General features: G+C 44.0%; 1 protein-coding gene across 1 annotated transcript in view; it reads right to left on the reverse strand.

The window, feature by feature from the left end:
* gli3 (GLI family zinc finger 3) overlaps positions 1-15255 on the reverse strand; it is a 123347-nt gene that overhangs the window by 90736 nt on the left and 17356 nt on the right. The window contains exon 2 of the mRNA XM_033638942.2: positions 13493-13666. Coding sequence (XP_033494833.1) covers positions 13493-13625 — 133 coding nt within the window. The 5' untranslated portion in view covers positions 13626-13666. The remainder of the gene's footprint in view (positions 1-13492; positions 13667-15255) is intronic.

The following is a 15255-nucleotide window of genomic DNA, read 5'->3' on the forward strand; positions in this document are numbered from 1 at the left end:
TTTTTTCATGACTGATAGAGAGTTACTTGAGGTGTCCAAGATTTTGAAGGTTTGGATAGGCATAAAACTGTTTCTGTCACGCAATCAGTGCAAAAGATGAGCAACTACCTTAAGAAAAAATGGTGTCTGTGGTTAAAAAGTCAATGATACAAGCCTGTGCATGACTTTGAAGGAGCACTGGGGAATGCAACATCCAATCGCTGAGTCTAAAGTTGTGTTTCAGATTGCAGATGTTACTTTCAGGTTCCTTAGTCACACCAAACTGATTCCTCAGAAACAAAGTTGTAATATTTCTAATAGATCAAGAAGCCAATTATTAGAGAGAAGCTTCTATGTTGGGAGACACAGCCAGATAATGACATCCAAAACAAAAAAAACAAAAAAAGTGAAAGTTGCTCCTTTAACAGCCCATACATGAGACACGTTCCTCTATCTGCCCACATATTATGTAGCTTCCTAAATCACCTTACAACCTTAGTTCATCTCATCATACCTCCTGCTTCAACACTCCCTTACACTCTACATCTCCCTGCCTCCTGTTGCCGTCCCCTCTCTGTAATGAGCTCTCCTCATGTATGACCTCTCCTGTCACTCCCTCCAGTCCAATCCTCCTCTCCTGCTCTGCTCTCGCCTCCTTCTCTAATCTCTGCATTACTTTGCCATTAATCCCACATTCCACACGAGGATGGCCAGTGCAGCTCAGATGACACACTGCCTTCATAATCTGGTGTTCACATTGGGATGGAAGCAGAGCAGTGTTTAAAATCATCACAGTAAAGGACTCTGGCCTACTTTAGGATTCACCTGTAGCATTCTCCATCCTCTGTTACCTCTCTACATCCCACCTTCTGCATCTAATTCGCGCTCTCTTCCCGCTAACCTCTTGTTACTCACTCCTGGTTTCCTGATATCATCCCTCATTCTCCCAGTTCCCATGTCTTTCCCAAATCTCCTCAATCTCCTTCCATCTCCCTTCATCCCTTTCCCGCACACTCCCTCCCTCTCTCCATCCACTACCTCCCTCCATCCATCCTCCCCCCCTCTCTCCAGAGCCGCAGTGGGACTGTTGGACTCACGCAGCCCCATGCTGAGCTGCTCCAGAGCCAAGCCAGAACAAAGAGCCCATTGAGCCGAGTGGAGACATAATGTGGGCCGCCTCTGACAGCACCGAAGATGAAGTCATGAGGTCGCCAAACAGTTAATAATGACAGCCCATCCTCCAGCTGCACCGAGTGTGTATGTGTGTTGGTGCCGTCGAGGAAAGTGAGAGAAAATGCGAGATTATGTGTCTGCATGCATGCATGACTGAGTATCTGCAGTATGCATGTACACATGTGTACATATCTTAAAGCATGTCGACGGATAAAAAGCTTTTAAGAGCGTAATGAGATACTCCATGACACTCAAAAATGCGCTCAATCACTTTGTAAATACCACAGAGGAAAAACAAAACCTTCAGAGAATTGCACTTTTAGTTTTGGCTTCGCTCCAGCTGCATTGAAGAACACCCACCCCACCCCACCGCCGCCCCCCGCTTTCCTTATTGGAGTCTGTCTGGCGCAAAGTCTGACATGAGACACATCTCCGCGGGACTGGAGCTGTCGCTGCGAGGCCCACACTCCAAACATCATTAGACTCGCAGCTCCAGGTGAGATCAGGCAGGGTAGGGAAGACAGAGAGAGGTGCATGTGTATTTGTGTCTCTGTGCAAAAGCATGCATGTGGGAGATTAGGTTCAAGTATTAATCTCAGTGCCTCTGAATGGACATGGCCTATTAAAATGCCTTTACAGGACCACTTGCTTGTCAAGAGGCCTCCGGGCTGAGTTGGGCTCAGGACAGGGGGGAGGAGGCGGAGGCGGGGCGAGAATGGTGAAAGACAGCTATGCAATTGATTAACATTAGAAGGACTTGGTCAAGTTCAAATTGCACGGCCCCTCTGCTGTAAGCTACAGACATTTGTTTCCCCGCAAGTAGAATGTTTCTTTCAAACCCCGTCTCTGCTACACATCTGAGTTCAATTCTCCGCATGCCCTCTCTCTGAAAATCAATTCCTCCTCCTCTCCTCTGCTCTTTTCCTCCAGCTCTGCGAACAGACCAGGGCGAGGGGATTACACTGTCCCTCCCCAGATCCAAGCAAGACAACAAATGGTTCTTATCAACTGACACCCCCCTGCCATCCAGGAGGAAGAGTCAGAAAAACTGGCCTGGCCGCCCCGGCACGGATGTGTTTCTGGGCTCTGTCTGCCAATCGTGGCAACTCTTTTCACACTTAAAGCCTGAACTATTTACGAGAGCCCTGGGAGAATGCGTACGCAGCACCGGAGGGTGGGAAGAATGGTGGGGAGAGAGCTGCTGCTTCTCAACCTCTGCTTCTAATCAATCACCAGAAATCACTGCCATGGTTTATGGCCTTTGATCCTAGCTCCTCTTTCGCACTGCGAGGGAGAGAGCCGGGGCGGGGAAAGGGGAGGGGGAGCAGGGAGAAGGGTGAGAGTCAAGGCCCAGAGGGTGTGGAGGTCAGGGGAGAGAGATTAGGGGGTATAGGGCCCTTTTGCTCTCTCAAACCTGAAAGCATGTCTTGATTTAATCCAGTGAGTTTTGAGCAGAGAGCGGAAAGTGGCCTGAAACATACAGGCAAAAAAAAAAAAAACGTTTCAGGCTCCAGATAAAAATTCTGCTACATTTCTGGATGTTTTGTTAAACTGGACATCAACCAAAGAGCTTTCCCTGTGATCTCGATACAGCAAACGAAGTTCACATGTTGTCTCTTTAAAACTATAATACCAATAATAAAAACAATCTGCTTTTATTTAACCTCAGTGACTTCTTAAAAATGACACTAGTTTATCATTTTAAACAACTTACCCTCTTTGCCAACATTTTAGAAATGAATGTACTTTATGAGAGGAAAGGACATAAAAGACACAAATATTACAACATGTTTAATAAACTGCTGCATCATTTGGTAAAGCATCATTGTGCATACTCCATAATTAGTAATACATGTTGTTTTTGTGCAAAAAAACTTACTGACAGACCTTTCTCACTTCTCCTGTGGTGCCTTTTCTTGTAACATACACATAAAGCATGTATATGCAGCAGAGGTGTGGACTCGAGTCACAAATTTAATGACTTTAAAGGGAAACTACACCAATTTTCAAAATTCATACATGTTATACCTATATAGCCTGGTTCCAGACCATAGACCCCGCCCACTCAACTGAGTAGGCTTGCATCTCTGGTCTGGCATACTTCAATGAATTTGCGATTTATCTCGTCCAAACGATGGACGGACCAATGAACGTCGGGGGTCTAGCGATTAGCCAATCAGCGCAAAGCTGATGTCAAGCTGTACGCCAGTGGGTAACTGGTGAGGATAGCAACAATGGCGACCGCTACAGATCCTACAGACCACATTAACAATGCTATCAAGGTATTTCACCACTACTCGCGTTAATGGAGGACCAAATTAAGGAAGCTGCTAAACTGGATTTAACGGCGATGCAGCTGGGCGTGCACGACGACGGAGACATTTTAAACGGGCAATGCTCGCTTGTTTTCGGCACCCCCGAGGCATGGATACTAATGACGTCAGATTCTGGGTGAGTCGTTGATCTCTACTGATTGGTTAGGGAAAAAATCAAATTCCCTCCCCCTTGTAAATCGCCTTCAATGGAAGCCATGTCAGACTGAAGGTTCTGGGAGCTTCAGTCTGACACTCAGGCTAATACCTATAGTCTCAGACAGTTCAAAAATATTAGTAACAATGCGCAAGTCTGTCCTGAAACCACAAACTAGAGTGCTAAAACTCAATTTGTGATAGGTTATAAGGTCTGGAGCTGCTCCATAGACAATGAATTGGGAAAGATGTTCTAGATGACACAGAAAGCAACCAGGGGAACATTCTAAGTATATAGGTACAGAATAAAGCTTGCTTGGGTCTAAAAAAGAAAACAAACAAAATCAGTCTCCCATTCATTGTCTTTGAGAGACAGTAGCTCATGTTCACAAATATTGATTGAACTCTCCTCCACCATAGAAAAAATATATTGGAATGCTTAAGTTAGGTGGTGTTCCCCTTTAAACTCGACTTGACAAAATCAAAACTTGCAACTCGACTTGGACTTAAACACCAATGACTCATGACTTCACTTGGACTTGGGTCTGTGGAGTTGAAAAAACTTTCCCCCAAGCCCAAATATTTAAAAGTATGTTATTTTAAAAGTGTGTCATGAATCAATTCATTTCCCTTCATTTCCTGAATCAAATACGATTAACGCCAGATTTACTTTGTTTGAAGCAATCCACAGCATCCAGTCAAGTTGTCAAGAGGAAACATGAAGCACTAACGTTATGCCAGATGGCAAAAAATGATACCAAAGAATTTCATTTACGTACAAAACTATGCAGTGCTCAACAAAAACCTAATGACAGTATGCAAAACATGCAAGTCGAACATTAGCCATGGAAACACAACAACTTTCAACAAACTTGTTTTAACAAATAAATGCAAATTTTTAAAAGCATACATAATTTGTGTGCATTTAATATATTACTCTGTTGATAAGATGGCATTTCACTTGATGAAGAGCGCAAAGACTTGTTGAGGCCTCCAAACTCAAAGTTTAGGTCTTGGGGCTTGACTTGGGACTTGAGTGCAAACGTGAGACTTACTCGTGACATGTAAATCAATAACTTGGTCCCACCTATTATATGCATTTTAATAAGACAATCTTGTGTGCGTTTTATCTTCTTTAGCACACAGAGATTCAAGTATTCATGAGCTAGATTGCATATGGCTTTACTACCTAGATGTCAAACTAGATATAAATCATTATGAAAAACGTTTGTTTTGTTGATTCCAGACTCATGATTATCTTAATGAGTAAACAAAATCACATGCAGAATGCTAAAGTTCAGCTCTCTAGAAGGACCTGTCACTCTTTTATATAAACTCCAACCCTGGTGGCAAGGGCACTAGTTGCTACCTCATCCCATTCAAAAAGAACCCAACTGTGGTAAGGAGGCGTGAGTGAGTGAACAAAACAGAGAGGACGCGGAAAAGAATACACCACAATAAATCCTCCTGGCAGGGTCAGGACACCCCCGCTTTGTTCCTCGTGGCAGGAGGGAGGCCACTGATGCCTACCGACAAATGGACAGAGTGGTAGAATAATCAACTACTGTTTCCCCACTTTATGGGTTTATGAGTTTACAGGGCCCTTGGTGGCCCCTGCGTCTCGCTCTCTGAGAGGAGTGAGATCCAGCAGGGCTGCAGAGCTGCTGGGCTTGTCCATGTAGCCCCAATCCTCTCAAACAGGGCAGGCTGATTTGTCTTTGAGAGGCTGATCGTTGGTTCAGGGAGTTGTCTTTGAGACTTGTCTCTGACCCGGGTGACCTCTGACTCCGAGGCCATTCTGGCTCTCAGCGTGTCAGTGAAAATCATCTCAGGTTCTCCTGAGGCGCCATTGTGATGGTCAGCATGAACCATCACAACATATTAGAATTCAAAATCTATGGCTGAGATGTCAAATTGGGATTGCGAGTTGAAAAATACAGCTTGGGTCTTATATATGTTGTTTTGGCCAACATCTGCACTGGTGATATACCACTGTACTCACTAAGTTACTTGCCAGGATCTGGAAATGCAGCAACATTGCAACAAGGTCCAAGCCCAAGCAGAGAACACAATCTTATGAGAATTGAAAAAAAAAAACTCCCAGGCTTCCAAACTTATTTTCGAGAGAAAACCAATCACCAGTACTGTCTGTTGCAAATGTCCATCACAGTTTCCAGACTGAATTCTTAGTTCAACTTTGACCTGCTGTTCTTACCACAGTTGCGCATCTGTCCAGTTTTCCTGTGCAACAAGGAACCAGCAATTCAGGTTCACTCAATCTGAGTTTCATTCATCCATAAAGTGGTAAAAAAAAATAAATATCTGTTTTATTCGCAACATGTGTGATTGCCTGACTGCTCGTGTCTGACTTCATTATAACAATTAGCCCTTTTCCATACATGTGTGATGGCTTGGCTTGACTTGGTTTGAGTGTGTCAGCCCAGTGCAGCAGGGATTTGCATCTCCATACAACAGAGCTACTCGCTTGAAGGTGTTTCTGTCCGCCCCACTGGTGTTACAACTTTATTGTACTGTTGTGTGAGTTTTTTAATTTTCTCCCAGCACTGCAAGAACATACATCAGATGCCCATCTGCTGCCAATACAATTTTCTCACTCCAAGCAGTGTTTCATCTGCCATTCTCTCTTAAGACGTCGTTGAAACTGATTAACTATGTCTGGTGATAGCAGCAGAGGCTATTTGAACATGTTACTGAATGGTCACTGAATGTTGACGCCAAACAATGACGCCAAGGCTCATCCAAGGTCATTTCACTCTCCTTAGAGGTGGCTGGGCACACTTTGGCCCAACTCTGGAGATGGTCCATCTCAGGTGTAACTGCACGACTTAGCACATTTAAAGTAGTAATCAAAATACAAATCAATGCAGCACTGTGTGAAAAGTGCAACTGGAAAAGCTCTAAATATGTTCCCAGATCTCAATAATTGCTTGCTGAGTCCAGTGTTATCATAATTGATAGAAAAAAACATGACCCATGTAATGAATAAGGATTGCCTTCATTGAGGTTCAAAGCTTTATTTCTTGCTACACCCTCCATAGCAAACAAGTAGGATGATCACTGACCAAAAAACCAAAGATGCAATTCCGCTACAGCTACATTCTGGCTGCATCTCCACAGCGTGCAAAAGTCTTGAGGCAGTGGCTTATATGCATCTTCCAGCAGTGAAGGAGCAGTAGAGCTCCTGCAGGCAGATCTGGGCATGCGGAAGTGTGCCAGACAAGAGAGGCCAGGCTGGGCTGGACTGGGCTGGGCAGCTGAGGTTCCCCTCGTCCTGAGTAGCAGCGAGGCTAAGCTAATCCTGCGCCTCAGGCCCCTGTGAGGTGGCTCTGCCAAAGCCTGTCCCCCTGCTGCTGCAGGAAATTGCCTTCAGTGCAGAGGTCCATGAAATGGCTATGGCTCCAGCCGCTGTGTGTGCACATGGGGCCAGTGTGACTTCACAAACCCTGATCTACAGGTAGATTTTATATTTGCTACCTATATTATATATTTCTAAAACCCCATGATGTCATGAAAACAGACATATTGTGGATAAATCGGTATTTTCTTCCATGTATTTCTGCTTATATAATAAGTTTTTATGTATTTTATGTATTATTTATGTACTATACAGAGCTCTTTTGACACTAAAAGCCAGTTTTCCTGTGTGGGGTTGTGTGTCAGGCTCTATAACGCCTCCTCCATTGTGCTGTTTGACCCATGGGCCAGCCAGAGCTCCCATGAGGTCCCTTATCCCTCCATCAGTCCTCTCTCATTAGCCCCCACAGGCAGAGCCCAGAGTAGGGTAACACAGAGGGGCCCCTGCTTCCTCCTCTGGTCCCCATGAAATACATACAGCACAAATACAGATGACAGAGATCACCATTTAGCAGCGATGCAAAAACAAGTACATTTCTTAAAATAACCACCAGCTTGTTTCCTCAAAAAAAAAAAAAAAAAAAAAAAGGCATTTTCAAGGAAGATATATTTCTTGCAGTTCTTGTCATTTTAAAATCCCCGTCAGATTTAATCATGCTGAATCACTTGTCAGCATTTATTGTCAGTGTCTGGGTGTTCTTGTTAATTTTATGTATATATTAATCATTGTTCTCTTCAGTTAAACAATAAAAGATCATCTTTTAGTGGGGATAAAACAGGGATAAAAAAGTGGAAAGCAGAGGTGGCGGCATGAGGAGGGAGGAGGAGGAGGAGGAGATGGGGCAGGACACAGTGGAGAAACAGTTGATTATGAGTCCCATCAAGTGATCAATGATTTCATTAATAAGACGGATCACGCGGCTGTCATAGCTGTGACACGGGCTGAGGGATGATCCGCTCCCGGTGCTCCATTTCCCCCAAGCCTCCCTCCCTTCCTCCCTTTCTCCCTCCCTGTCCTTCCAATATCGCCTCCCTCTGCCGACGACAAGGGAACGCCAAGGAAAAAAGGGATGGAGCTGGGTGTTGACGGGGGAGGAGGGTGGAGGGGGTTAGTCATGAGGGAGGGAGGGAATGGAGGGGGGGGGGAGGAAGAAAAGTGAAAATCCATTTTGAAACCCATTTTCAATTAGGGGTCCACAAGCTGTTATCACAGGTGTCCCAGAATGGGGGCCCGTAAGTGAAAATGTCTCCTATCCGTTTCTGAAATGAAACCTTATCTGGGAGGCACAAAGATGGCGGGGACAGCGTATCTGTAAATTACTTTCCATCCCCGCTGTTAACGGGAACTTTATTTCTGTCAGATGACATTCCCCTCTATTTACTGTTGATCATTTAAATGGCTGCCTAAAAAGAAGGTGGCCCCTCTATCTCTTTCCTCTCTCCCCTCTCTGAATCATTCTTCTTCCCATCAGGAGTTTTTTTTCTTCAAAGCAGTCAAGTGTTCTTTTTCTTCCGTAAACACTTTAGCCACGCTCTCCATTTGCTTAGGGATTTCTCTGGTAACCCACAAGAAAGCCTAACATTTGTTGCCCTTTAAGGCTTAACTTGTTTGCCTCTGAGACCCTTGCTCTTGCCCTTTTAAGCACAACCATTAAAAGGCCCCAACTTCATAACCTGCTTTACTACGGCTGTGTTATGTTTAAACATTAAAGGGATAGTTCAGATTTTTTGAAGTGGGGACATAATCAGTGTATTACCTCCAGTAGGAGTCTGTCAGTATGCCCCCAGTTTGGAGAAGCAGGCAGGAGTACCGCCTCAGAAGCTGAGCAATGCACTGCTGTTGACAGGGGCGGCAACAAAACGTATTTTATCCACCTACGTAAGGTCCCACCTAAAAACGTCTACATCAGATTAAGTGTAAGCTATACTGAGAGTATTTTCACCTTTTTACCTTTCTGTCAGACAGCCTGTTCCAGCGGTTTCAATTATACACGTACGCTCTCTTCAAAGCCACCAGTCTCCATTGACAAAAACAGAAATTTTGGCTCTCTGAACACAGGAGTTGTTTGTCTACCGCTGCATCGCTCAGTTAGTTAGTTTGTGTTATTGTGTGACTTTGGTCAATCACAGCTTACCATTTCAAACACTAAGGTCACACAATAAGACAAACAAAATAACTGATCAAGGCAGTGGTAGACCAGTAGCTGCTGTATTCAGCGATGTTAAATCACCTTTTTTCTCAATGGAGTCTGGCTTTGAAGAGAGTGATAAATTTGCTTAGTTCCCATTCGGAAATCACTCTCTGACGGAAAGATACAGCACCAAAAATATAGTCAGTATAGTGTTGATGTTGATTTAGGTGGGGTTTTTAGGTGGCTAAAATATGTTTTGCTGCTTCCCCCTGCCCACAACAGGATATTGCTTATCTTCCGTGTCAGTTCTCCTGCCTGCTTCTCCAAACTGGAGGCGTGCCGACTGCCATTTACTGTAAGTAATACATTGACTATGGATAAGTACCTCATACAACCCCACTCCAAAAAATCCAAACTATCCCTTTAAAGCAGCATTCCCTGACAATTTCCTGAACTCCATCCAGTTGTTCTGCTCCCTGTTTTCAATTCTCATCCTCCTACTTACACTAACTCCCTCTCTTTCCTCAAATCAGCAGCGCCCATATCATAAAAGTCCAACCAACCAGAAACTTTTTCCCCTTCTTTTTCTCCTTTGCAAATAACCAATCCCTTAACCCCCCACCCCCTGTTTTTTCTCTTTTTTTTATTAGCAAATTATCCCATGACGACAGGATTTATTCAGCCAAGAAGCATGGACATCTTTTTTTTTTTTTTTTTTTTTTTTTTTAGCTTGGGACCCAACAAAAGAATCAGGGGACTTTGTGGTCCACCTGCCTGCCGAATGATGAGGGTGGGAGGGGAGAGCCACCCCCCACTCTCACCGAACCCCTCCTAAAGAGCACCAATCACAGCATTGTTGTGGCACAGTCGGCTCTTTTGAGCTGTCAGTGCGAGAGGAGGGGGCATGGAGATGAATGGCACACAGGATGAAGCCACCATTTAGCCAACCATGTGGGAACGCTCTACCAGGACTCAATAATTACTCTGGGTCTGCTCAACTTGGACAAAACTTACAGACTATGGACAAGAGGGGAGTGGAGGAGGTGAATTATCCCTGTAGTGCATGTAGAGTGAAGATTTTTTAGCCAAATCCAGACAAAAGTTCAGAATTAGCTACAAGATCTGATCAAATCAAAGCAGATCCCAATCACAGAAAAATGCTGTACTTCTAGCACAGACTGCTTTGGAGGCTAAAACATCCGCGATGTCCACTCCACCTGCCCCCCTCTCCCTACTTATTTTCCACTTTTCACAAGTTATCATAGCATGCTGTTGCCGGGTGCACCACAGGGTTTCCGCTGCGCTGAGATCAGGGGCCGCTACTCCGCTTGACGGGGGGAAATATTTTGCCAGGCCTTCCTAAGAAGAACCAGTCACTGGGGTTCCACAGCTGCTCACAATTGCCTTTTGTTTAGATGGAGGCGGTGGGGCAGGGGGCTACGGGGGTTAAAGTTGAGGCGAGTGTAGGGTTACACCTGATAAGAGGTTATGAGTTCTGGGGGCGACTCGGGAATGCGCTGTAATTATAACAACACAAAGAATGTGTAAGCTATCTGCTGATTCCAAGAGCGAGAGAGATTGGGATCTAAAAGGGGACCTTTCTCTGCAGATAAGTATCATCCCTCCCTTCGTCAAGTGAGTTATGAGACTACTGTATTTTAGGGAGTTGCTTAAAGTTGGAGTGTATCCTCTGACGTGGCCGAGTCCAGTGTAGGAGACAAACCTTATGCTGCTCAGAGCTGTAATTACCAGCACATCACCAAGAAAAATCCACAATCACGGAGCCAAATTACATCCATGCTTTTTCCACAACAAAATTTTTTTCTTCCCCTTGCTGCCCCTTTAATTAATAAAACAGTGCTGGCCATCTGGGAATGAGTAAGAGTGTTCCCAAGATGCGTAAGGATGCATTACCTTACCCACTTCCTGTGATAACTCCCATATGGGGAGCAAGTCACAGCAACTTATTTACCCTTTCGTGGACTGTTTGTCTCCACTTCACACTCAGGATGATCACGTTCGACCTCAGCAGAGTCCCTGACAGACAACTCCAGCTACCAGAGCCAAACCTCCATACCCAAAAACCTCCAAATCCTCTCACTGCTAATGACCACAGCTGCAGCTTATGCCTGGTGATCTCAACTCTGGTTTTGTTATGACTTTAGCTTGACGCTCCAAGGCTTTCCAGCCAAAAAAAAAGCCCTAAAATCGCCATCTAATATTCCTCATTCCAGCATCTGAATTAAGAATGAAAGGCTGAATGACGACAGGCCTGATGAACTGTAAGCTCCACTCCGCTTTTAATAGCATGTGTTGAAGACATTGCTATGTAAACATGCCAAAGTTTTGCTACCAGTGAGGGTTGCATGTGACTCAACATGAGATAGAGGAAAAGCAAACACAAGTAACGTGAGCAAGGATCTGTGGTGTCTACATCTTTAAATCATGTTTTTGGGAATCGGTCAGTTTTATCTAACAACATAGGCACAAAACACATTTCTCTGTCCTCAGTAGGAAAGTGGCCCCTATGCTCAAATATCTCGCTACGTTTGGTAGCACATCTCTGTCTCCAGCTCATAGCAGTCTGGAAAACATCCAAACATGCTTCACAACAAGATGAAAAATGGAGCCAACACAGAAGTGCCAAAATCTGCAGTTCCTTGAATGGTGTCTTGAGGTTGGCTCCAAGAGCGAGTCATTCCTCATAGACCCCCATGTTAAAATGCCCGACTTTACAGCAGAAATAAACATGTTTACAGCATGGTACAAAAAACTTTTCTGGTCTCTGTAGCTAATTTCAACATTCATGTCAACTGTTGGGGGAGGTTGAATTGTTATAACTCACCCATTTAAATTTTGGTAAGGCTTAGAGTTATGCACATGGCAGGGCCACGTTGAGTGATGGCTATATTAGTTGACAAGTCACTACCATGGCAACAACACTGGCTAGGTGACGTAACCATGGCGTAACCCCAGATTCACAGATAGACGTAGCCATAGCTGTCACTATTTCAGTGTGTTTTCAGCTCATGAAAGTTAATTGCAATGTTTTGGTCACCTAAAAAGTTCTTGCTCAACCTTTTTGTTGTGCTGGAAGACCCTCTAAGGAGTCAGGTGTTCAGTTTTACCAGTAAGTTAATTTTGTCTTAATGGGTTTAAGCCTGTTTTTCATGAACAAAATTTCATAATAGCATTAGCATTATCACAGTTAACCATAGCTGTAAATCAAGGATGTATAGAGACCTGGATACAGTGTTAGAGGCAGGACCATGTTCATTTCTATGAGAGCTGCTCAGTGGCGCATGAAGCCAAAAATGGTTAAACTGCCACATATAAAATAACCTGGATGATCCAGGGATGATCGGCACTGCTTCCCCAATGTGTGGCCCATAGAGCAGGCGCACTCGAGGCTTCCGCTAGCTTATACGTCTACTTTGGGTTTAGTGCTCTGCTAACTTGAATGGGGATAAAATGATTCAATTGTGCAGCTTTTCTAGACTTTCCAAATATTACTGGACCAAATGGATTAAATCCTGATAGTGAAACGAGCCATTTTTCAGGGGCTTTGACACTCAAAAAAAGACATATCCACTAATTTACAGACATCTCTTTTGCCATTTGAGTCAATGGGAAAAAGTGTTTTTGGTCTGCAGTTGTTTGGTCACTACGAAAATTGGCTTGAAAGCACAGTGCATTTCCTGGGGGGGGGCCTGCTGTTAATGCACCGTGCTAACCAAGCTAACAGCTAGCATTAAGGTTAGCTTCACCCTCTCGTCCAAAAATTCAAGACAGTGATGGATAAAATGCCAAACTCAAAGCTTAAAACGGGAGTCCACAAACTAATGGGTGCCAGCCTGGTGGCTACGTCCATTATTTAATTAAGTCTATGGCTACAAGCCTTTGTGGCATATGACCAAATTTAGGGATAAAAAATGTGTAATGTGTAAAGTGTAAAAGTTAGGGGTGATGTTTGATTAATAGATGTGAAGAACTTAGCCTGCAAAGAGAAAGCTGAATTTTTCCACACACAAACTAAAGATGGAGGTGGAGGTGCAGCCATGCAGAATCAGCAAGTCACCAGCAAAATCCAAACTATAAAGACTTTTTTTAATTAACTGTTTAATTTTAAAACTGTCAAGAGATGAAAAACAACTGAAAATATCGACCTGGTTGTTATTTTTACTTTTGTCCAATCTCCTGGTAGCATCACATTCACTTATGCTTTTGGGCTCTATGTTCCCATTACTCAACTGGTGAGTTGACAAATGGACCAGTCTCTCCAAAACTGGGTGTGTTCCAACAAGACCCCAAATTATATTTACATTAACCACAGCAGCTGAGTGTGCAGTCAGAGGTGACGCGTACCATTTGAGGTGGTGCTGGAGGCCACCGCCTTCTCACTGATGTCATTGCGCGCGGATGAGCCCTTGGTCGCCACAATGGTCTCCACCCTCTTCTTCTTCTCAGCTGCTGAACTGGCCTGGGACTGGGTTTCCATGGCGATTGCTCATTCCTCAACACCTCATGGAGACAGGATAACTGGTGGAGAGGGAGAGGAGGGTAAAGAGGGTGGGTGAATGTAAAGACGTGAAGCACATAAAACATTTTTTTGTTTTAAAAGTGTCTTGTAAAAGTGAATCATTTAATTTGAGTGTAGAAATTGAGCTTTTCCTGCTTGATTGAAGAGTTAAACATTTTAACAAAAGAGTGCCTCAAAAAAAGACTTGAACACTGAGAACCTTGTGAGAAAAACTTCAGATCCAATCCTCCCTTTTCATGATGCCCAGAGCAGACCACGGGTCAATCCACCAGCTCACCCTGATTTATTTTAACTCAGACCTGCTGGGCTCTGATCCGCTTGTCGGGGGGGGGGGGGGGGGGGGGGGGTGATCTCCTCATCCGCTAACTGTGGTTAAATATCCAAAAAAAAACATAATTTAGCTTACCTTATTTTCAACTATGTCACATTACACTTCTGACTTCTTGTCAAAAACATAAAAACTCTATAAACATAGCAAGGCGGGACATCCTGACTAGGTTTTATATCTCAGAATAGAAGTAAAGGCAGCTTGTGGATATACTGATAATCCTGCTCGAGCAGTCTTTCCAGAGAGAAAGGAGAAACCTTAAGGGGATACCACAGAGAGAGAAACATTCACAGTCCTGAAAAAACAAGGGTTGTTTGAAGGCCCTTTTGGGAATATCATGGTGCCGGGCAATTTTTCTTTCAAAGAATAAAGGTGGTTCAAGTTAATACTGTCTGTGGGTTTAGAAGGGGTTCAGCCAACAGTCTAGCAGACATGCTGCTCAGTTCAGCACCTCAGAGGCTGTCTACAAACTCGACTCTATCTAGGTCACGGAGGTCTCTGATTATGGAGACAACACGGTGATACACCACAACCGCTCATTTACACAAAGTACAGGACAGCTTCATTTGGTCCAATATCAAGCCTTTACTTAGACGCCATAATTCATGGATAATTACTGGAAATATTTAGTCTGACTAACATCTTTCCAATAGCTTATTACCCAACTGTACTATTTAATTGTCCTCCATCCTATAAACATGCATGGACACAAAGGCCAGCAGTAAAGCAGTAAAGTAAAGCTATAATGCAAACAGAGGAGCTGCTGAAAGTACAAGAGAAGAGGGGGGGGGCTGATTTTTACCAACTCCCCAAGGAGGGAAGGCGAGGGGGAAGTGGTGAGGGGTAAACTTCAGACAAACACTGTGTGCTTTGTTTGTTTTTTTTCCCCACCCCCTGAAAAACCAGAGTCTGTCATCCATTCTGACCCGACAACAACATCTGTAAGCAATTGCTGGCTTACGAAAAAAAGAAGGGGAAAAAAAAAACACAATGCAATTACTCCCTTACCAATCAAAACAGAATTAAACAAGAGCTCGTCCTCTAATCACTCCCACATGAATACATGTGTAGCCGTCATCCCCAACCAAAGACATTTTTGTCTTACTTGCGCAGAATATCATCTCTGCATGTGTTTGATAGAATGAATGCTTTCATTTCGCTGCAGCGCAAGTGGGTTAATCGTCAGAATACATGCGGGCGCATGTACGTCTGCACATGCATGGTTGTAAGTTTCTACTGAGGTAACTAATCATAGGTGCC

This window comes from Epinephelus lanceolatus, chromosome 20, assembly GCF_041903045.1.
Source record: "Epinephelus lanceolatus isolate andai-2023 chromosome 20, ASM4190304v1, whole genome shotgun sequence".
Lineage (NCBI taxonomy): Eukaryota > Metazoa > Chordata > Actinopteri > Perciformes > Serranidae > Epinephelus > Epinephelus lanceolatus.